We start from the raw sequence: 23,112 nt of genomic DNA, 5'->3' as shown, positions 1-23,112 counted from the left end.
TTTTTGATGTAAACTTCTAAAAAAAAGGTTTTCTAAAGGAAGTAGAATCTTCTTTCACTTGACATCCGTAGTTATTTCAGTTTGTAAATACGGAACAGATGCTATGGTTTGGAAAGAATTTTTAGGCTCAGCACAATTCACTGAGAACTTTCACGTCCAACTCACTCAAGGATGAATTTGGGTCAACACTGATCACAAAAAACTTGTAGGAAGAGACGTATCTTGTCCTCTTTGGCTCAGGATGGGGCATTAGCATCCAACAAAGCTTTTCAAAATCCAAGTATTGAAAATTAATGTTTCACTCGTTTTTAAATAAATAATATAATTCTCAGTTTTAGTGATATGCTCATTCCTAGTTGATTCAGTAAGCAGAAATTCCATCCAACTTAGACTTGCTTTTCAATGCAAATCTGCCTGGCCACCCAGTTCTTACAGTCAATGTCCCATTCTCTGGTTTCTTCAGCAGCTCGATTTAGTGCCCCCTAATTATAGATTTCACTAACTACTGCACTAATGTGGGGGGTTCAGTCTTATAGAGTCATTGAATAATTACAAGAAAGCTGAATAGATATTAACCCAACATGGAGCCTGACATCTTCTGTACCACTGCAGAGATAACGCCTACATCGTAAGATTTAGATTCGAGGCCTTTCAGGAGTATTAACTAATTGCTCTTAACGAACTTGGTAGCTCAGGTAATAACCTAATTCATAGGAATTGCTGCCACTGTATTTCTTAGCTGTGTGTTTTCTTAAGCCGGTTTTGTCACATTAAAGAAAATAATAAATATTTAACCTAAGCCCCAGTTTTGAAGTATCACCACTGAGCTTTCTTCAGTTTGTTTTTCTCACCACTATTTTAATAGATGGCAACGAAAATTATCATATTTATGCAGTGCTAATAGCTTGGGTTTTTCAGGCGACATCACAATGTAATGTAACAAATCAAAAATGACAAAAACATCCTTTTGAAGAATTTGAATGACAGAAGGTAGGAGTAGGTGAGAAAATTTTTCTTCCTGCCAAAAAAGTATTTGCTTAAATAGCCACCCTCCCCCCCCATCTGCGGTATGGTCACTCTTGAACAGTCATTTGAGTAGATCCTTCAAATGGGGGAAGCATTTGCTGAAGAATTAGAAGTCAACCCAAAGAAGTCACCCGTGTACTGGCTGGGAGGATGTCTGCTAGGAAACTCAAGCTTCATAAAACCTGTCAAGTGCTGACCATTCCACCAACCCATTCCAAGCCCAACCCACTGAGCTGATGTTCCCATGAGGAAGAAAGCATCTTTCATGGGAATTACTGCTGCTTTCATCTTTCATGGGAAAAACCTTGAAGACTTGAGAAAGGAGTGGAGACAGGTCTGCGTTTCAGTTCTGGGTTTCTCCTCACACGTGACTGCGTTTACCTTCTGTGAATCTCTTCTATAATAGGGCTTGGAATGACCAGCCAAAACAGCAAGACTCTGTTCTTCACCGTTCACGGATGGAAAAAATGCAATGGGACATAGGTCACTGCTCTGCCAAATGGCAAGTGCAACGTATTCCCTTGACGTTTCACTGAATTGTGCTTTTTTTTTTAGTTGGAATCTCACTCCATCACCCAGGCTGGAGTGCAGTGGCATACTCACGGCCACTCCAGCATCAACTTCCTGGGCTCTGCCGATCTTTCCATCTCAGTTTTTTATTTATTGTAGAGACAAGGTCTCACCAAGTTGCCTGGGCTGATCTCAAACCCGTGGGCTCAGGCAATCCACTCGCCTCGGTCTCTCAAAGTGCTGGGATTGCAGGCTGAGCCCAGCTGCCTTTTTTTTTTTAACTTATAAAATATTGGTTGATAGAGATGCAATATTGCTACATTGCCCAGGCTGGTCTTGAACTCCTGGACTCAACTGATCCTCCCACCTCAGCCTCCCAAAGTGCTGGTGTTATAAAGAGCGAGCCTCTGTGCCCAGCCTCAGTGAAATCTGCAAACACTCACCGACTGATGAGGAGTTGAACTTCTTTTGACCCTTCACCCACATTTTACAGCCATTAAGAAGCTTATGAAAAAAATCTTAAGTGAAGCACATAAATGCTTAACAAGGCAGCATAAAAAAACAAATATTCAGTATGATCTCAATCGCATTAGAAATTATGTGCACAGCCAGGCTCAGTGGCTCAGCCTGTAATCCCATGCCTTTGGGAGGCTGAGGTGAGTGGATTGCCTGAGCCCGCGTGTTCGAGACACGCCTGGGCAGGTGAGACATCATCTCTACAATAAATCCAAAAAATAGCCGGGCGTGGTAGTGCGCGCCTGTAATTCCGGCTACTCGGAAGGCTGAGGCGGAAGGATCGCCAGAGCCCAGCAGGTCGAGGCTGCGGTGGCCAGGAGCGGCCACTGCACTCCAGTGTGGGCGACAGAGTGAGACTCCAGCTTTAAAAAAAAAAAAAAAAAATTATGTGCACAGAAAAGAGACAGTGAAGAAATAAGCCAGTGTTATGGAACATTATGCAGCCATAAAGGACACACATATGGACTTTGCAGCCACTTGGATGAATTTAGAGTCTATTATACTAGTGATCTATCACAGAAACAAAGAACAGGATATCGTATGTTCTCACTCATAAGTGGACCCTCAACATTGACCACAATACTGTAAGAAAGGGATTGGCAGGCTGGGCACGATGGCTCATGCCTATAATCCCAGCACTTGAAAGGCCAAGATGAGAGGATTGCCTGCGCTCATGGGTTCGAAACCAGGCTGGGCAACTTGACGAGATCTCATCTCTACAATAAATCAAAACACTAGCCGAGTGTGGTGGCACATGCCTGTAGTTCCAGTTACTTGGAAGGCTGAGGTGGAAGGATCGTCCAGCAGGTCGAGGCTGCGGTGGCTGTGAGCGTGCCACTGCCCTCCAGCTTAGGCAATAGAGTGAGACTCCAACTCCCCCTCCAAAAGGGGATTGGCAGTAGTGGGATATGGGGGGTGGGGTGGGGGGAAAGAACCACAACATCAATAAGACCCGATCTCAAACCAGGTAAAGTGTGGACCAAAGGAAGGCCCAAACTTTACCTGTACGATGACCATTTATTTGTATACCTAATCCTGAATTTATACCCCACATCTTTAAAATTAAAAAAGTAAAAAAAAAAAAAGTAAGCCAGTGTTAATACTAGTAACAACGGTTATGTTAGAGGCACGGGATTAGGGTAGTTATTATGACCTTGATCCTTTGTCACCCTTACAAAAACCAGGATTGTAAAAATTGTCTATGGTGAGTGTAACAATCATTTTATAATCATTTAGAAATTGTTTGAGAGACATAAAGGCTATCCCCCTTCCTGGCCAGGTGTTGCCTTCAGTGTGGATGGGACAGCCTGGGAAGGCCTCAGAGGTCCTGTTTTTTCCACACTCAACACACTTAGGTAGCAATGCTGAACTACAGGGAACCCCCCAAAACCAGGGATTTATTAAAAATCAGGTATTTATCCTCACATGTCTAAACTTGTCACCTTCAAAGTACTCTCCATGTGATGCAACACACAGATCAGGATGCTTTTTCCGCTGCTCAAGACAGTGTTTGAACTCCATGTTGATGCTTTTTAGTGCTTCTGCCTTTTGTTTTACCACTTCTCGTGGGCAAACATTTTCCTTTATTTTCATCTGGGACACACAAAAAAAGTCACTCGGGGTGAGATCGGGTGAAGGGTGGGGCACAGGAGGCATGCTGGTCAAAAATTGCTAAGTGTTCAGCACACTGTGGCAGGTGTGCTTGTAAATCACCCACCATGAAGTGGCCAAAGGCCTTAAAAGATCTCCAAAAAAACCTCACTGAAGGCCGGACGTGGTGGCCCAAGCTTGTAATCCCAGCACTTGGGGAGGCCAGGGAGAGGACTGCCTGAGTCCACAGGTTCAAGATCAGCCTGGGCAACATGATAAGACCTTGTTTCTACAATAAATCAAAAAATTAAGCCACGCATGGTGGCTCAGCCTGTAATCCCAGCACTTTGAGAGGCCAAGGTGAGAGGACTGCCTGAGCCCATGGGTTCAAGACCAGCCTGGGCAACACGGTGAGATCTTGTTTCTATAATAAATCAAAAAACTAGGCCAGGTTTGGTGGCTCAGCCTGTAATTCCAGCACTTTGGGAGGCCAAAGCATGTGGACTGCCTGATCCCGCAGGTTCGAGACCAGCCCAGGCAACTTGGTGAGACCTCATCTCTACAATAAATTAAAAAATGGTCAGGCATGGTAGCATGTGCCTGCAGTTCCACCTATTTGGAATGCTGCTGCGGAAGAATCGCCAGAGCCCAGTGGGTCGACACTGGGGTGGCAGTGAGCGTGCCACTGCACTCCCACCTGGGCGACGGAGAGACACTTCCACTCAAAAAAAAAAAATTCACTCAAGTCAAATGCAGCTTCTCCCAACAACGCTAGCTGGTACACGGAGGCTGATGAGTTCCTAATACACTGACCCAGTGGGGGAAGCCTGTGGCTATAAAGGCCAGCCCCCTAAAAGGGAATTCTGGATTTTTCTGGGGTCCCCCTTGTGTGATCAAAGCGACTCATCCAATGTTGGAAGAAAAGCAAGTTTTATTTACCAGCCACAGGGGCTCTACTTATTATGTGACCCCGTATGTTGACTTCCGGGACAAGGTCCAGGGCCAGAAAGACTGTGGCAAAGTCCTTATTTGGCCAATCACTGGAAAAGACTGAGGTTGCTACTGCCCTCTCCTGGGCCGCCTCAGCCAAGGTTTACTGCTAGGCACCTGGAACATCATTCTTGACTAGGGGCTCTTCGGAGAGTTGCCTACATTCAGGGAAGTTACAGAATCCAGTGAAATCTTTTCATTTCATTCTTTTTTCTGAGTTAGGGTCTCTGTTACCCAGGCTGGAGTAGTACAGTGGCACGCTCATGGCTCATCACAGCCTCAACCTCCTGGGCTCAGGTGATCCTTTCGCCTCAACCTCCCACGTGACCGGGACTAAAGGCATGCGCCACCACACCTGGCTTATTTTTAACTTTTTTGTAGAGACGAGGTCTTGATAGGTTGCCCAGGCTGCTGTCCAACTCCTGGCTCAAGCAATCCTCTCACCTCAGTCTCCCAAAGTGCTGGGATTACAGGCGTGGGGTACCATGCCCAGCCAAGTGAAATATCTGCTGTGGAAAAAAAAAATCAGCCAAGAGCAGTAGCTCACACCTGCTCAGAGGAGGGAAGCCCTCCTGTTATAGTTGGATAGGTGAGTTTGGTTCTACCAGGTATCCTGCTGAAATGTGGTCCCTAATGTTATTTTCTTCAGAGAGGCCTAGTGGGAGGTGTAGGGACTGAGGGGATGGGGGCCTCACGCAGAGGAAGGAAGCGTTCTTGCTCTATTTGCTTCCTTGAAAACTGGTCATCTAAGGGTCTGGCACCTCCTCCCTGCCTCGCTACGGTGTGACCCATTCCTCTTCACCTAACATCACACATGAAGACGTCCAGAGGCACTCACCAGGAGCAGATGTGCTGCTCTGGTCCGGCCTGCGGGACCGTGAGCCAATCACGCCTCTCTCCTTGATCAGTCGCCCAGTCTCAGGTGTTCCTTGATAGCAACACAAATAGACCAAGACCAACTCCCCCCACTTCCTGCACAGCTGTCGCATCGTGATCAGGGAAGTTAACTAAGTTAAATCCAAACAGACAGGGTCCTTCAGACATTCTAAGATGATGCCAGCATGTACGAGTTTACTGACAAAAAGGTTTGAGAATTAGTCCTAAAGTTAGTGCTTGGCTTCTTTTTCTTTTTAATGTACTGACTCTCACACTTACTAACCAGGTGATTCTGGCCAAGTTACTTCACCTCTCTGAGCTTCTGCTATTGCATCTGTAAAACCGGGATAATCAACTACTGCATACAGTTATTGTGGAGATTAGTTAAAATAATACATAAGGAATACATACACAATAAAGAAGCCACCCAATAAATATTGCCTAATGTAAGCTGTGATCTTTTTTTTTTTTTTTTGAGTTGGAGTCTCACTCTGTCACCCAGACTGGAGGGCAGTGGCCGCTCCCGGCCACCGCAGCCTTGACCTGCTGGTCTCCAGCGATCCTTCTGCCTCAGCCTTTCAAGTAGCTGGAACTACAGGCACGCCCTACCACACCTGGCTAATTTTTATTGTAGAGATGAGGTCTCGCCGAGTTGCCCAGGCGGGTCTCGAACCCACGGGCTCAGGCAATCCACTCACCTCAGCCTCCCAAGGCGCGGGATTACAGGCTAAGCCACCAAGCCCGGCTGTAAGCTGTGATTTTAAGACTAGGAGTCTAGTGACTTCTTCAGAGAGGTCATTGACTGTGCCATCTGGGCTGCTATAGGGTCTGAATGGCTGTAAACAAAGCTCTTCCGAGGAAAGCTGTTCCAACTCTGGTTCTGCCCATATTAAGGTTACTTGAGTCTTCAGTTCCTAATTCTTTCTTTTTTTTTTTTTAGTAGAAGTCTCACTCTGATGCCCAAGCTGGAGTACAGTGGCACACTCATGGCCACCACAGCCTCTACCTTCTGGGCTCAGGTGAGCCTTCTGCCTCAGCCCTCCAAGAAGCTGGAACTACAGGCACACACCACCACACCCGGCTAAGTTTTTGATTTATTGTAGACATGAGGTCTTGCCAAGTTGCTCAGGCTGGTCTCAAACTCTGGGCTCAGGTACTCCTCCTGCCTCTGCCTCCCGAAGTGCTGGGATTATAGGCATCAGTTCCTAATTTTCAATGCAGATCATTGCATTCAAATATTGATGAGGCCAGGCACAGGAGCTCATGCCTATAATCCCAGCCCTTGGGGTGGCCAAGGCAGGAGGATCACCTGAGCCCAGAAGTATGAAACCAGCCTGGGCAACTTGGCAAGACCTCATCATTACAATAAAATAATTAGCCAGGCATGGCGGCACACACCTGTAATTCCAGCTACTCAAGAGGCTGAGGCAGAAGGATCACCTGAGCCCAGCGGGTTGAGGCTGTGGCAGCCATGATCATGCCACTGCACTCTAGCCTAGGTGACAGAAAGAGAATTCGATTCAAAACAAACAAACAAAAAACCTGTTGATCAGTTACCCTTCTCTTTCCTCTAGCATTATTTAATTGGTTTGCTATCTAGCTATTTTCAAAGACTTAAAATATTACAACATACGCCACATACAATTTTATGGGGAAGCTGAAATCACTGACTGACCTCTGACAACCACAGCCTTCTGTGTGCTTAATCGACCATCCCTAAGTGTCCTAGTCACATTAGCTCCGTAAAGTACAAGCTCCTTAATTGTACCTATCTGCAAGTTATCACTTAGCCTACAGATGCATGGTTATACTTTAGATCACGACAATGTCCTGTTTCTGTTCAACTCAATTAACATGTATAGATGTCACTATGTGCCTGATGGTGGGCTGGGAACTGGGGATACAAAGATGACCCTGACTTGGTCTCTGGCCCTCAAGAACCTTCCATGGCCTGTCTCTCTTCACATGAGGAGGCCTAGACACACACACGGAGTAAAAACTTCCCACTCTAACGACTGAAAGAGTAGGAATGATATGCTACGCAAAGTGGTTTATTCTGTTTGGGAACTGAGTACTGAAGGATGAAAAGGAGTTTCTCCAGTAAAGAAAAGGAGTTCTGTCTCAGGCTGAAAGGAAGACCCGAGGTACAGATGTGTTTGGCCGTCCAGAGAATCACAACTTGTCTGATAGGGCTGGAACCCCTGGTGTCTGGTGAGCACTGAGGGTCGAGCCTCCAAAATTGGACAGGAACACATTCAGGTATTGAAGAACCTTGTGTGCACACTGAGGGTGCCAGAATCTACTCACAGACGAGGTGAGCCCTCAGAGGCTCTTCAGCAGTGGGCGGCCTGGGGCGTCTGGGAGGGGACCTTCAGCAGCTCTTGTAATAGTTCACGGTTCCAAGATGGGCCCCAATGGAGGCGGTGGGGAGAGGGGAGGAGTCCACTTCTGGGTGAGAGGTGGGACCCAGAAATGGAGGCTGATGGGAAGGGTGAGAGAGACGAGCTATGGATGGACCCAAGGTTCCTAACGAACTGAGAGGTGAGTTCCTTAAAAGGGAAGAACACCCCTTAGTGTAAGGAAAACCACTTCAGATTTCTCTACTGCCAGGCCATGATCATACCACTGTAGCCTTGACCTGCCGTGCTCAGGCGATCCTTCCGTCTCAACCTTTCAAGTAGCTGGGACTACAGGTGCATGCTACCACACCCGGTTAATTTTTTGATTTATCATAGAGACGGGGTCTCACCAAGTTGCCCAGCCTGGTCTCAAACCCCTGAGCTCAGGCAATTCTTTCACCCATGCCTCCCAAAGTGTTGGGATGACAGGTGTGAGCCACCACAACTGGCTTATTCTTTTTTGAAGTTGTCATTTATTAAGTGGACTGCTTACTGGAAGTCCTAGCAGGCACCCAATTGCTACTTCATGCATTTAATACTTTCAACATCCTTACAGTATTATGTATTAACCTCACTTTACAGAGAGGGAAACTGAGGCTCAGAATGACTTAAAGAAGCGATTTACAGGCTTGGTGGCTCAGCCTGTAATCCCAGCACTTTGGGATTCTGAGGTGAGTGGAATTGCCTGAGCCTGCGGGTTCGAAACCCGCCTGGGCAACTTGGAGAGACCTCATCTCTACAATAAATCAAAAATTAGCCGGGCATGGTAGCGCGCACCTGTAGTTCCAGCTATGTGGAAGGCTGAGGCGGAAGGATTGCCGGAGCCCAGCAGGTCGAGGCTGCGGTGGTCGAGAGCGGCCACTGTACTCCAGTCTGGGTGACAGAGTGAGACTCCAACTCAAAAAAAAAAGAAGCGATTTACCTAAAATCCCAACTACCAAGTAGCTGGAGAACTATTTGGGGTTCAACTCCAGATCCACTCTCTTTCTTATGCGTCTCCATCTCCCTCATGTCACTGAGAGGTACGGACAAGGGCTCTAGTGATTCTGGCCAAATTCCAAGCGAAACAATTCAATTCTTTATTCCTCTCTGCCCCTACCATTTGCTCTAGTTTTCACTCAGAACGTATTCACTTCTCTTTGTTCACCTTAGAATCTCCATCTTTAAGTACAATCAATGAGTTTCTCAGGATCAGAAGGCTCCCTTAGCCATTCCTAGGCCCCTGTGGGTCTATTCGAGTTTGGAGGGTGCTGAGGGCCTTGGAAAGTGGTCATACATGTCTATGCCACATCTACTGTTAAGTACTTTTTGTTCTTCCACAATTCCCCTTACCCAAAATCTGACATTACATTATTGTTTTTTAATCTTGCTTACAAAATGACAACAAGCTGGGTGTGGTGGCTTATACCTGTAATCCCAGAATTTTGGGGGCTAAGCAGGACTGCTTGAGCCCAGGAGTTTGAGACCATCCTACATAGTGAGATCTCATCTCTACAAAAAACTTTAAAAAAAGCCTAGCTAGATGTGGTGGCATGTGCCTTTAGTCCCAGCCACTCGGGAGGCTGAGGCAGAAGGATCGCCTGAATCCAGGAAGTCGAGGCTAGTGAGCCAGGATGGTGCTACTGTACCCTCCAGTCTGGGTACCAGTTGAGACCCTGTCTCAAAAAACAAACAAAAAAGAAAACAGTGGATTACGAGAGCCAAGAATTGATAATGCAAGGTTAGTTCTCTAGTTGGTAGCCTCAAATTAGTACAATTTTCATTACTCATGGATTTTATACCTGCAGATTTGATTACTTTCTAAAAGGTATTTATAACCTTTTTTCAGTCATCTGCAGGCATACACGAGGCATCAAAATGACTGAGTCACATGACACACACACGGTCCCAGCTGCGGTTGAACACTGTGATGCCCTGCCTTCTGGTTTCAGTTCTCAGACTGTGGGCAGGCATCCTCACTGTGGCCTGCTTAGCGCTATGTCTTTATATTGTCGTGCTTTTCATGGGTGATATCATTGTTTGAAATGGCCCCCGTCTGTAGTGCTGTAGTGCTATCTAGTATTGCTAAACCCAGGAAGACTGTGAGGTGGCTTACGGAGAAGATGGGCACGCCACACACACTTCTGTTCAGCCTGAGTAAGAACTGGCCGGGAGTTCAGTGTTCATCAACCAGCAGTTAAGCATTAAAGTCTCCTTAAGGAAGCACACATGTAAAGCAAGGTGTTGATTTGTGGATGGAAACGCTATGAGCAGAGGTCCTCAGGAATCCAGCTCCGTATTTTGCTAATTCAGTGTTCACAGTGACTTTATAGAGCAAAACTACTGTGAATAATAATCGGCTGAAGTTAGAGGGTGAAGGGGGGTAGCACACCAGATATGGAGTCAGAAGGTTTGGATGCTAATTATCAATCTTCAACTGGCCTTACCCCTTACCTATCCAGGTCTCAACTTCTTTGACTATCAAATGGAAATATTAAATATCTGCTAGGGCCCCAAAGAGTTATGAGGACATACTGAGATGACCAAAAGTGAACTTTTTTGAGTCGAGGTCTCACTCTATTACCCAGGCTGCAGTGCAGCCTCAACCTCCTGGGCTCAGGCAATCCTTCTGCCTCAACCTTCCAAGTAGCGGGGACTACAGGCACACACCACAATGCCCTGTAATTTTTACATTTTTCTGCAGAGCTGAGGTCTTGCTATGTTGCCCTCATGGTCTTAAACTCCTGGGCTCAAGCAATCCTCCTACCTTGGCCTCCCAAAGTTCTGGGATTACAGGCATGAGCCACCACACCAGGTCCCAACATGTACTTTTTGAGAAAGCAGAAGCTCCTATAAAAATATCAACACCACGCTTCAATTAGTGGTGTGGAAAAACTGAATTTCCACATGCAATAGAATGAAATTTGGCCCTTATCTTACAAGATACACAAGAATCAACTCAAAATGGATAAAACAACTAAATTTTTTTTTTTTTTTTTAGTTGGAGTCTCACTCTGTCGCTCAGGCTGGAGGGCAGTGGCATGCTCCCAGCCACCGCAGCCTCGACCTGCTGGGCTCCGGCGATCCTTCCGCCTCAGCATTCTAAGTAGCTGAAACTACAGGTGTGCGCTACCACGCCCGGCTGATTTTTTTATTTATTGTAAAGATGAGGTCTCCCCAAGTTGCCCAGGCGGGTCTCGAACCGGTGAGCTCAGGCAATCTACTCATCTCAGCCTCCCAAAGGCGAGAGATTACAGGCTGAGCCACCAAGCCCAGCAAAAGACCTAAATGTTAAGATCAGAAATTATTAAACTCCTAGAAGAGAAAGAATATGGGGTAAGTTCCTGATATTGGCCTTGACAATAGTTTTCTGGATATCCCACCAAAAGCTATGGCCACAAGAGCAAAAACTTCAAAAACGGAGCTACATCAAACTAAAAAGCCTTACAATCAACAAAATGAAAACAGCAACCTATGGGTTGGAAAAAATTCTTGCAAACCATATGTCTGACATAAGGTTAACATACCCAAAACAACAACTCGTAATGCCTCAACAGAAGAATAAAATCCAAATTACAAAACAGACAAAAGACCTGAAAAAATATTTCTCAAAAAAAAAAAAAAAACGCCCAAAACAAAAAAAAACCTAGCTGGGTGCAGTGACTCAAGCCTGTAATCCCAGCACTTTGGGAGGCCGAGGTAAGAGGACTGCCTGAGCCTATGGGTTCAAGGTCAGCCCAGGCAACTTGGTGAGACCTCATCTCTACAATAAATTAAAAAATTAGCCGGGCATTGTAGCGCGTGCCTGTATTTCTGGCAACTTGGAAGGCTGAGGCGAAAGGATTGCCAGAGCCCAGCGACTCAACGCTGGGGTGGTCGTGAGCATGCCGCTGCACTCCAGCCTCGGCCACAGAGTGAGAATCCAACTCAAAAAAACAAAACAAAACTAAAAACAAAACAAAACCCATCCATAAAAATTGCCATCAGTTATATGAAAAGATGCTCAACATCATTTGTCATCAGGGAAATGTAAATTAAAACCGTAAGATACACCTAAGATTCAATGAGTAAGTTTTAGCTACTTTTACTATATTAAGAAAAAATTGGTAACTGTAAGATGGTAGATATGTTAATTAGCTTCACTACAGTAATCTTTTTACTATCTATATACATCCCATAGCATCATGGTATATTGTTTAAGTTTACAAAACAACATTTGTTTAAAAATATATTTGGGAGGCCGAGGCAAGAGAACTGCCTGAGCCAGGGGTTCGAGACCAGCCTGGGCAACTTGGTGAGACCTCGTCTCCACAATAAATCAAGAAAAATTAGCCGGGCAAGGTGGCATGCACCTGTGGTTTCAGCTACTTGGAAGGCTGAGGTGGAAGCACCACCTGAGCCAAGCGGGTCGAGGCTGCGGTGGCCATGAGTATGCCACTGCACTCCAGCCTGGGCCACAGAGTGAGACTCCGACTCAATAAAAAAGATCTTTTTTCTTAACAATATAAAAAAATTTTTAAGTTAAAAAAAAAAAGGCTGAGTGTGGTGGCTCATGCCTGTAATCCCAGCACTTTGGGAAGCCAAGGCAAGAAGGACTGCTTGAGCCCAGAAATTCAAGAGCAATCCAGAAAACATGGCAAAATCCCATCGCTACATAAAAAACATTAAATTTTTAAAAATAAAATATTAACAATAAACATGTTCTTTTTATATCTGGCACTTAGAAAGTTTCAAGGTATTTTTGATATGTTATAATTATTTTATGCCTAAGTTTTTTAATTATCGCATTTTAATATCTATGGGCTTTGTGTTCAAAGATAATTATAATGTGTAATTATGAAGTCTTCTTTCTTAGCAGAACATAAAGACTGGTATGTCTTAATTCACTAGCCTCTTGGAGTAGATAAAATATGGTATTTTATACCTACTCTACAGTACTCTCAGTGTCAACGATAAGCTTTGTAAATAAAAGGAAACCAATTGTGTTCTTTTGTGTGTGTGTGTGATTTGGAGTCTCACTCTGTTGCCCAGGGTGGAGTGCAGTGGCACACTCATGGCCACCCCAGTGTTGACCAGCTGGGCTCCAATGATTCTTCTGCCTAAGCCTTCCAAGTAGCCGGAACTACAAGTGCACACGCTATCACACCCGGCTAATTTTTTGATTTTATTGTAGAGACAAGGTCTCGTCAAGGTGCCTGGGTTGGTCTCGAACCCACAGGCGCAGGCAATCCACTCTCCTCGGCCTCCCCAAGTGCTGGGATTACAGACTGAGTCACTGAGACCAGCCTGTTCATTCTTTTAATAAACTCTCAGCCCTACCTTCATATTCCTTCATGTCTTTTCCTCACGTGGCTTTATTTTAAACTATTCTCACTTTCTTTTCAAAAAATTTAACTTTTTAAGAGACATTCTAATTTTCTAGTGTAATATCTAATGCAAAGAGATAAAAAGTTAGCTGGGCTCGGTGGCTCAGCCTATAATCCCGCGCCTTTGGGAGGCTGAGGTGAGTGGATTGCCTGAGCCTGCGGGTTTGTGACCCGCTTGGGCAGCGAGACCTCATCTCTACAATAAATAAAAAAATCAGCCGGGCATGGTAGCGCATGCCTGTAATTCCGGCTACTTGGAAGGCTGGGACGGAAGGATCGCCGGAGCCCAGCAGGTCGAGGCTGTGGTGGCCGGGAGCGGCCAATGCACTCCAATCTGGGCGACAGAGTGAGACTCCAACTCAAAAAAAAAAAAAAGAAATAAAAAGTCCCTTGGGATAAAATATTGAACTACCAACATCTCCAACTAACTCTGAAAAGTCAGAGTACTTTCCAGAAGTTCCTAGCTTGCCTGTAGTTGATTATCAAAAAGACTGTTGAATTATCTCACAGATAATATGGTAACAATAGCTCTCTCAGGTGGTGCCAGAAATGATGACCCTGTGTAATGTCTAAAAACTTCCTTTTCCCTATTTATAGCTGCCCAAGTGAAATAATTTTTTCTTGTAGACTGATGGGATTATTTCTTTTTATCTCCTGCTTCAAGAACTGCTCCAAGGTAGAAAGGCTTATTTCAGGGAAAAAAATGAAACAGGAATCTGAGTCCTCACCAGCACTAACTGGGAGAGGCGGGGAAGTGACTGAGGTAGAATAAAAGAGAGTAGAATCTACTGGAAGAAAGTGCCAGGTCCTTCATGAAAATGTGTTTGTGGAGACGGAGGTCTTGCTATGTTGCCCAGGCCGGTCTTGAACTCTTGGACTCAAGCAATTCTCTAGCATTGGTCTCCCAAAGTGCTGGGATTATAGGAGAGAGCCACCTTCATGGAAATGTACTGACCTCTAGAACAACAGGGCCCACTAGGACCACTGGAAAGCAGTGACATGATTGGGGAACACCCACCCAATTACCGAGGCAGGTTACCACATGACAAAATACTTATTACACACAAGACCAGCATACCACTTACTTCACGCACTTTTCTTCAAATAAGTGTCTAAGAATAACAGGTTACCCCTCTAAAACAATGCACAGCTAATAGAGTGGAAAGTGGATTCTTGGGTGACAACCCAGAGTCCAGTGTGTTATTTAGCCAAAAATGGGGGTTAAGAGGTGAGGCCAAGAGGGTCACTTGTCTCTCTCGAATGAAGTTTCATCTCCAGGCTGGGCATGGTGGCTCATGCCTGTGATCCCAGCACTTTGGGAGGCCAAGGCCAAAGGATGGCCTGGGGCCAGGAGTTCGAGACCAACCTGTGCAACATAACAAGATCACTGAATACAAAAATAAAAAACTTAGCCATGGTGGCACATGCCTGTAGTCCCAGCTACTTGGGAGACTGAGTCCAAGAGGATGAGGCTGTAATGAGCCATGATTGTTCCACTGCACTCCAGCCTGGGTGACAGTGAGGACCCAATTCAAAAAGAAGAAAAAAAGCTTCCCAGTATTGAGATGTCCCTAGGTCATGCGCACATGTGATGAGTAATCACAAGTACGTTCCTATTTTCTTTACTGTATACTACCTTTTTCTATGCGTAAGTGATTAACTGGCTCTTTACCCACATGGCTGGGTTTATATGTGCATTATTTTATGCAATCACAGTTCGCCACGTGAAATGGCTGTTGGCTCAAGCTCACCAAAGGGACTGTCAACAGGGCTGGAATGTTTACTGTAACCATTAGCTTAATTTCACCCAGTGTCATTCAATGGTTGACATTAAGAGGGTCCAAGAAATTGCAGCATTTCTGTCTTCCTGGGAGGTACAGAAAGACAACATTAGTAGCAGGCCAACACTTTTTCTCCCACACAGGCATCTGACCTGGCACAGGTTCAGGAAGTGGGAGGGGGACTGAACCCCAATCTGCGTGCCAAGTATTTAAGATTGGGTTGGGAGCCGTAGGTAGTTCATGCCTGTAGTCCTAGCACTGTGGGAAGCCGAGGCAGGAGAATCACTTGAGCCTAGGAGTTCAAGAGCAGTCTGGGAAACATATCAAGACCTTTTCTCTACAAAAAAATTTTTAAGATTACCTAGACAAGGTGGCAGGCACCTGCTGCTCCAGTACTCAGAAGGCTGAGGCAGAAGGATCGCCTGAGCCCAGGAGGTCAAGGGTGCAGTGGGTTATGACCAGCCTGGGCAATAGTGAGACCACAACAAAAAAAAAAAGAAGAAAAAAAGAAAAAACATATATGAATATGTATATGGAGGAATTAGACAATAATACTCCAGACATTTGTGTCACCTGTCCTTACACTCTAAAACTCTTTCCCAGATGAGATCAAGGAGCTCTACTAAGCACATCAGAAGCTGGGCTCCCCTGATTCTGGGTCCGAATGCCTGATCCAAGTCTCTGTAGCTAGGTGATCTTTAGGAAAATATTCTTTTGCCTCAGTGAAAGAGGAGTGGAAGGCAGAACAGAAAACTGTCCTCTGTCAAGCCTCAGTGAACTGGTCATGATTTACAGAGTCATAAAGCTGTAAAATCCCACAGAGTGTGAGCGGCAACCAAATCTCTCCACCTTGGGAAAGCCGGTGGTGCTCAGGTATTCCATTATTCTGGGTTCCACCTGGCATCTTTCCCACCGTCAGTAACTGCACGGCTTGAGAAAACCCTATGTCTCCACATCTCACCCCAGGAGGCCAGTGCTAGAGAAAATGGGTTTCCAACACTTTCTGCTTCTCCTCCACGAGATGACTTGATCTGTTTCCAAAATGTCTTGAACCAAACCTCAGCTTTATTTGGCAATTTCTTTGAAATGAAAGCAAGCAGGGCATGGTGGCTCACACTTATAATCCCAGCACTCTGGGAGGCAAAGGCCGCAAGATCGCTTGAGACCAGAAGTTTGAGAAAAACATGAAAATAAAATGAAGGGAAGGAAAGATGATTAACTTCTGATTTGGCAATTCTTAGCACTTCCTATGCAGCAACATAACAAGACCTGAATTATTTACTTATTCAGTACCCATAAATAAGTGGGTAACTTTCTTCAACTTTCTTTCTTTCTAGATTGGCTGCCAAGTTGGGTGGTACAAATATACCTAGCTAGGAAAAAAAAATGAACTTTTACTTATATGTATGTGACAGCCCTAAAAGTTTTAAATGTATTATGTATACTTTATTTTGAACATAATGTATTAATATAGTAGCATACGTGTGCAACTATCCAAAAAATATATAGCTCAATGGGTACAAGTTCAAAATTTTTTTTATCAACAGGGCTACATAATTTAAAAAGTCTGAAGATAATGTCTCTTGTAAACTACAAACACACAGGAATGAATTCAAAGGTAAAAGTGAAATCAGTAAGTACTTTTCCAAATAGTAAACAAACAAACAACAATAAAAAAACACAAGCGACTTTGCAACTCGGAGAAGCCATTCTGTCCTAAAGGCGACTTTCCTGAAGAGCTAGTGCCTCCAAAGCAGGAGATGTCTCATGTTTTAGCCAGGGATGTGAAGAGTAGGGCCAGCTTAACTACTATCTATGTTCAACCTATTAGATTTAAGTTCACAGTTTCTTATTAAGTTTAAAGAGAAGCTTGCTACACACGAGAAAATTGAACCAGAAAGGCCAGGGAAGTGAAGGGAACAGAAGAGACCACTCCATTTGTTCACTGCAATGTGAGTCCTGCCTCTGAAAGTGTTATTTCATTTCAATTTCTGACTAATAAAATGCAGAAATCAAAGTTTTTAAAAAAGGAGCAGAACCACTTTTAGTTTGTTTGAAGACAAAGTCTCTCTGTTGCCCAGACTGGAGTGCGATGGCATGATCATAGCTTACTACAGCCTCAAACTCCTGGGCTCAAGCAATCCTCCAGGGCCACTGTCTCCTAAGTAGCTAGGACTACAGGTGTGTGTCCCCACACTGGGCTAATTTTTTTTTTTTTTGTAGAGACAAGGTCTCACTATGTTGTCCAGGCTAGTCTCAAACTCCTGGTCTCAAGTGATGTGCCTGCCTGGCCCTCCCAAATCTCTGGGATTACAGACACAGATCGTACCTGACTAGGAAAAAAACTTAGGCTCACAGAACTTGACCTATTTCAATGTCAATGCACCACACTTAGAAATAACCTTTTATACTGACATACACATATTTTAATAGGGACTATAGTCTTTAGGCCGATGCCCAAGAACACCACAGCTGAAAAAGGACAGGTGAGTGGCTCATCCTGAAATCTGGCACTAAACAAGCTAAGGACACCTTGTGTATGCCTGTTTTTCCAACTTCTCTATATTGTTGGCCCCCCAAAAATTACACACATTCATATAATGCATGTATCATTAGAGACAGACAACAGACAGGACTAAGAGCCACAGCTGCCTTGCAATGAACATGGCAGGATACCTGGGATGCTTTCTAACTTCCTTCTGAGCTCCTCATTCTCTTGTTGCAGTGAAATAACCTCCTGTTCCAGCTCCTGGCATCTAGGACAGTAGCCTTCCTCTTCCTCCTCCTCTTCCTCCTCCGGCAGTGTGGATGAGGACGGGTGCCCGTGGGATTCGGATGTTGCTGGGGAGGTCCAGCCACCTAGCGTATGCACAGGGGAGGTGGACAGAGGATCCATGTCGGCCAAGTGGCCGTACTCACTGACCGATGAGGCGTTCGCAGTCGGGAAGCTCCCCGAGAGCAGGTAATTTTGTAGAGAGTCCGTGAAAACTCTCAAGAAGGCAGAAGTCTGTTGCTTCCTTTGCATATATTGCATCTCTATGTCAACACTGTCTGAGGTCTGACTGTGGACCCCTTTCCCAATGTGACACTGTTCCTGTCTTTCATTGTAAGTTGAGCCTTCCTGCTTTACGCAAGAAATCATGGATTGAGAGTGGTTGGAGTCCAGAAGTTTCCCTCCACAGTTCAGGAGACTGAGAACGCGGCTGCACTGCTGGGCGAAGGCATCCAAGATCATCCGGCTCTCTGAAATAGATGAGAGGACACATCAGTGACCCATAGCCAGTGGCAAGTGACCAGTAAGATCCTCAATGTTGAGCTTAACCTTCAAACATGTTAAAAATATGTATTTGTCCTCTCGGTCACAATTCAAGATGACACAGTGAGTCCACTGTTAACAGAATGAGTAACTTCCTGCTGTTCTGTGATGGGGGGGTGCCCGATGAGTCACCCTAGTCCCTTACCCCAGGAAATGGCTGGATGGTGACTTGGGGTGCCCAAGAGAGTCCTCTGCCTGTGGCATTAAAGGGCCTGCATGGGTCTCAACTCACACCTTTGGTTTCATTAATATCCCCTCTCTAATGAATCGAGCCAGCCACTGCAGACTCAATTCCTCACTGATAGAAGGGCTTACAGCAATCATTACTTCTATTTCTGGAGTGCCCTCATGCCCTTGCTATTAATCAGCTGATACAATCCCTGCCGAGTACACAGCTCCAGATGCAAACTGGAGGAGGAAGATAAGTCTTTCTGAAGACCTCGCTAGAAATCTAAGGTAAAACAGGCGGGCCTATGGGCAAAGGACCAGCATGAGGTGAAACCGACGTGTCACCAACATCTGAGTTCCCTGATCTTTCTCGTTATGTATTGGCTAACTTGGATTCCTTGTCCAGGCCAACGTTAAGGCTGACCTATGCCAGTATCATCAGTCGTGCCACCTCTCAGAGACTCTTCCGTCAGACTGCCAACACCTAAAATGGCACGTGCCATGGGTGCCTCTCAGCCCACATACATGAACTCTAAAGCATATGACTGCCAAGCAGCAAAAAGCAATCAATCAACTCACTGTGAAAATAACCGGGGGGGGGGGGGCAAACCCCTTAATGTTTGTAAATTGTGGACACTGAAAATGTAGTCAGGCTCGGTGGCTCAGCCTGTAATCCCGCACCTTTGGGAGGCTGAGGTGAGTGGATTGCCTGAGCCCGTGGGTTTGAGACCCGCCTGGGCAACTTGGCGAGACCTCATCTCTATAATAAATCAAAAAATTAGCCGGGTGTGGTAGCGTGCACCTGCAGTTCCAGCTACTTGGAAGGCTGAGGCAGAAGGATCGCCGGAGCCCAGCAAGTTGTGGCTGCAGTGGCCGGGAGCAGCCACTGCACTCCAGTCTGGGCGACAGAGTGAGACTCCAACTCAAAAAAAAAAAAAGAAAGAAAATGTGTGTTCGTGTTGTCAGTCTCAGGGTCTTGAAGATTCACCCTAAATGTAACTCCACGAGGCCAACCTCTTCTTCCCTAGCATGGGCTGCTATAAAAACAAAGACAGCGATGGAGTGAGACTCCAACTCAAAACAAAAACAAAACAAAAAAACAGACAGGGGGCCCTTCTCAGAGCTCACACAGTGGCATGAGGTATCCTCTCTCTCCCTTACCCAAAACAATAGCAACAAGCAAAACACTGGAGATTTCAGATGCCAAAGACCACTGGTATTCTGTGTAGTTTTTGTTTATTTTAGAATTGGGGGGTATATGTGAGGATTTGCTACATAAGTAAACTGTGTTAGGAGAGGTTTGAGCTTCTAGCGAGCCGAGCCCTCTCTCCCTGGTAGTGAACACGGTACCCAGTGAGTGGTTGTGCCTCTTGTCCCCCCTCTTGTCCCTCCTGCTTCCCTCACCCCAGTGTCTGTTGTGCCCATCTTTGTCCTTTCGTGCCCAATGTTTAGGGCTTGCTTATGAGAGAGAACATGCGGTGTTAGTTTTTTGTTTCTGTGATAGAGTTCACTTAGCCAATTAACTATTGTTTATGACAGAAAGGTAATGAAATATTTGCTCCCTCGGAACATGTAAATTAGCTGCATCTTTTTCTAGGGTGAAGGGTGACTTTTAAAATAAAAGTGGGGCAGCCGTCTTTCGGGTCCCCTCCTGCTGTGAGAGCTTTTCTGTCTTAATAAATTCCTACTCTTGGCCGGGCGCAGTGGCTCAAGCCTGTAATCCCAGCACTTTGGGAGGCTGAGGTGAGGGGATTGCCTGAGTCCACAGGTTTGAGAACAACCTGGGCAACTTGGCGAGACCTCATCTCTGCAATAAGCCCAAAAATTAGCCGGACATGGTAGCGTGCACCTGTAGTTTCGGCTACTCAGAAGGCTAATGTGGAAGGATCGCCTGAGCCCAGCAGGTTGGTGCTGGGGTGGCCATGAGCATGCCATTGCACTCTAGGCTGGGCAACAGAGACTCCAACTCAAACAAAACAGAATAAAATTAAAAAAAAAATCCCCTCCTACTTTCTAAATAAAATAAAAAGTGGTGAGGTGTTTCAAGGGCTTCTATGGGGCCAATGAGCCTGAACAGGTGCATAAGAAATCCATTAGAATGCCCAGGATGTATGACCAGGGCAACCACAACTTTAAGAGCTCTCCATGAGACATTCAATGCCCTACTGTGTTCTTCCTTCTTACTACTCTTTCATGAAATAACTAAGGTATCAAGCGGAGAAGAGTCTAAGTGCTCTTTCCCCTTTTCTTTGAGTCGGGGTCTTACTGTCACCCAGGCTGGAGTGGCATGATCATGGTTCACTGCTGCAGCCTCGACCTCCTGTGCTCAAGCAATGCTCCTGCCTCAGCCTCCCAAAGGGCTGGATTACAAGTGTGAGTCACCAAGCCCGGCCTCTTTTCCTACTTTTTTTTTTTGAGTTGAAGTCTCATCCTGTTGCCCAGGCTGGAGTGCAGTGGCATGCTCACAGCCACCGCAGCCTTGACCTGCTGGGCTCAGGCGATCCTTCCGCCTTAGCCTCCCAAGTAGCTGGAACTACAGGCATGAGCCACCATGCCCAGCTAATTTTTTGATTTATTGTAGAGATGAGGTCCCACCATTGTTGCTCAAGTTGGTCTAGAATCCCTGTCTCACATCCTCCTGCCTCAGCCTCCCAAAGTGCTGGGATTACAGGCTTGAGCCACCGTGCCCTGTCCTCTTTTCCCACTTTTTAATAAGAATGTATATGTAAAGCCTGCAGCACAGTGCTGGGTACATATGAAGTGTCTCCCAGATCTAAAAGATGCTACCATTCCTGAATCTGTCTTTAAAAACTGCAAGCCAGAATAGAGGCCAGAACGCTTCTGTTCCAGAGAGGATCGTGAGCTGTACCAGAGTGTGAGGCTGGCACAGAGCCCCCGGGGAATAGTGACTATACACATGGCAGGGACTCTTGTATGTGCACAGAGGACCTGCGCACATACATTTGTATCATCTTCAGATTTACTTGATCGAGGGGGGGTTACAAAACCATTTCAATTTCTAATTGAATTTCTAGGCAGGCTCAGAGTCCACAGTACAATTTTCTTCTTGGGATAGCACATTTTTGCTCTTAGGAGTAGGATGACCCTCAGACCCAGGCAAGAAGACCCTGCCTGACCACTCCTCCACCCCCTCAGTCAATCCTCTCACCACAGGGAGAAGCCCAAGATCCAGTAATCCCCCACCCAAACTGCTTTGAGGACCTGTGCCTGTCTCTTTCCTGAGCCACCAACCCAGACCATGGAGCCGAGCTGACAAGTTTGGACGGGGGTCCGCATTATGTGTGTAGTGAGGTTCCTCCTGGTAACAGATTGGGGTGGGATGGCAGGAGAGGGACGAGAAGGTCATGGGTCAAATCCCAAAGTCAAACCTGGTTCATCACACTCTTCCGTGTATCAGTGTTAAAATATTATTCAAATATTTCAAGGCACTGGAAAGAAAAGAATTCAACTTCAAGGATTACCTTTGTCATTTTTGTATATATCAATTCTAAGAACAAATTCAGAATGAAGCATTTTAAAAACTGCAGGCAAAGACTATTTTAGGATTATGAAGGTCTATTTGTCAGTAGGCAGATAGAACATACGTAACAGTTTGTTAGCCTGACAAACTTTTTAGTTATTGGACATATGGTATGTAGGCCTTCATTTGGACCTCGTCTTGTCTCACAAATATTCGGGTGCCATTTCTTTACAACGAACAAAACCAAATAAACAAGAATGTCAACAGCTGAACCATAAACGTGGGAGGTTTAAGATATTGCACTCTCATTTTCTTACTTCCTGATTTTTGTTCTTTTATTAGTAAAAATCAAAGGATGATATTGATTGGAAAGTTTCAATTCCACCACAACAGCAGTTTCCATTCATTTTAATCCTATAATCTCATTCTAGACTTGAAGTTGTATTTACTGTTTGCATTTTAATCAGCAGAATCTCCCCTGATTTACACCCTACACACCTTTAACATAACCTTGGTGAAAGGGACAAAATATGAAAGTCTAAGATGGAATTACCTAGAAGGAACTGCTTGAATATATCTGCTCAATGTCCTACAAAACACTCAGTAGTTTTAATCATATTGATAAATCACATTACAGCATAGATTTTAAGAGAAAAAAAAATCTGACTTAGGGACAAGCGTGATTTGTTTTCTTAATTGAAGGATAAACTCGTAACATGCTGAGAAAAAATCATTATGTAATATACTACATTATGAAGATAATCTATTAAAGTGCACTCAGAATAAGAGAGAATAGCTACAACCATAAAACAGTCCTTGCCTGCCGTTTTCTAAATGCTACATTCTGAATCTGTTCTGAGAAGCGATACCTACAAAAATAGCAACGGTAACCTTAAAAGTCGAATTCTTTCTCTTTTCAATGCCTTGAAATATTTGAACAGTATTTTAACACTGGTATATGGAAAAGTGTGATGAAAAATATTACCATTACACTTGGTGGAAAACAGCACATCTTTCCACTTAATACATATGGCAACCAGCAAGAGTTTAGCTTTCTAGATAGAATATAATTAGAAATTCAAGTACTGTGCGATGCCCATTATCGCTAAGAAAT

General features: G+C 45.1%; 1 protein-coding gene across 1 annotated transcript in view; it reads right to left on the bottom strand.

The window, feature by feature from the left end:
* BEND4 (BEN domain containing 4) overlaps nucleotides 1-18,273 on the bottom strand; it is a 28,997-nt gene extending 10,724 nt beyond the window's left edge. The window contains exon 1 of the mRNA XM_008073022.1: nucleotides 17,710-18,273. Within this exon, the coding sequence (XP_008071213.1) occupies nucleotides 17,710-18,268 (559 nt within the window). The 5' untranslated portion in view covers nucleotides 18,269-18,273. The remainder of the gene's footprint in view (nucleotides 1-17,709) is intronic.
* Nucleotides 18,274-23,112: the final 4,839 nt, after the last annotated feature.

The sequence above is a fragment of the Carlito syrichta genome, unplaced genomic scaffold, assembly GCF_000164805.1.
Source record: "Carlito syrichta isolate Samal-C Ts95f unplaced genomic scaffold, Tarsius_syrichta-2.0.1 Scaffold315593, whole genome shotgun sequence".
In the NCBI taxonomy this organism is placed as follows: domain Eukaryota; kingdom Metazoa; phylum Chordata; class Mammalia; order Primates; family Tarsiidae; genus Carlito; species Carlito syrichta.
The sequence above is the reverse complement of the archived record's forward strand: the minus strand, read 5'-3'. Positions and strand labels throughout refer to the sequence as shown.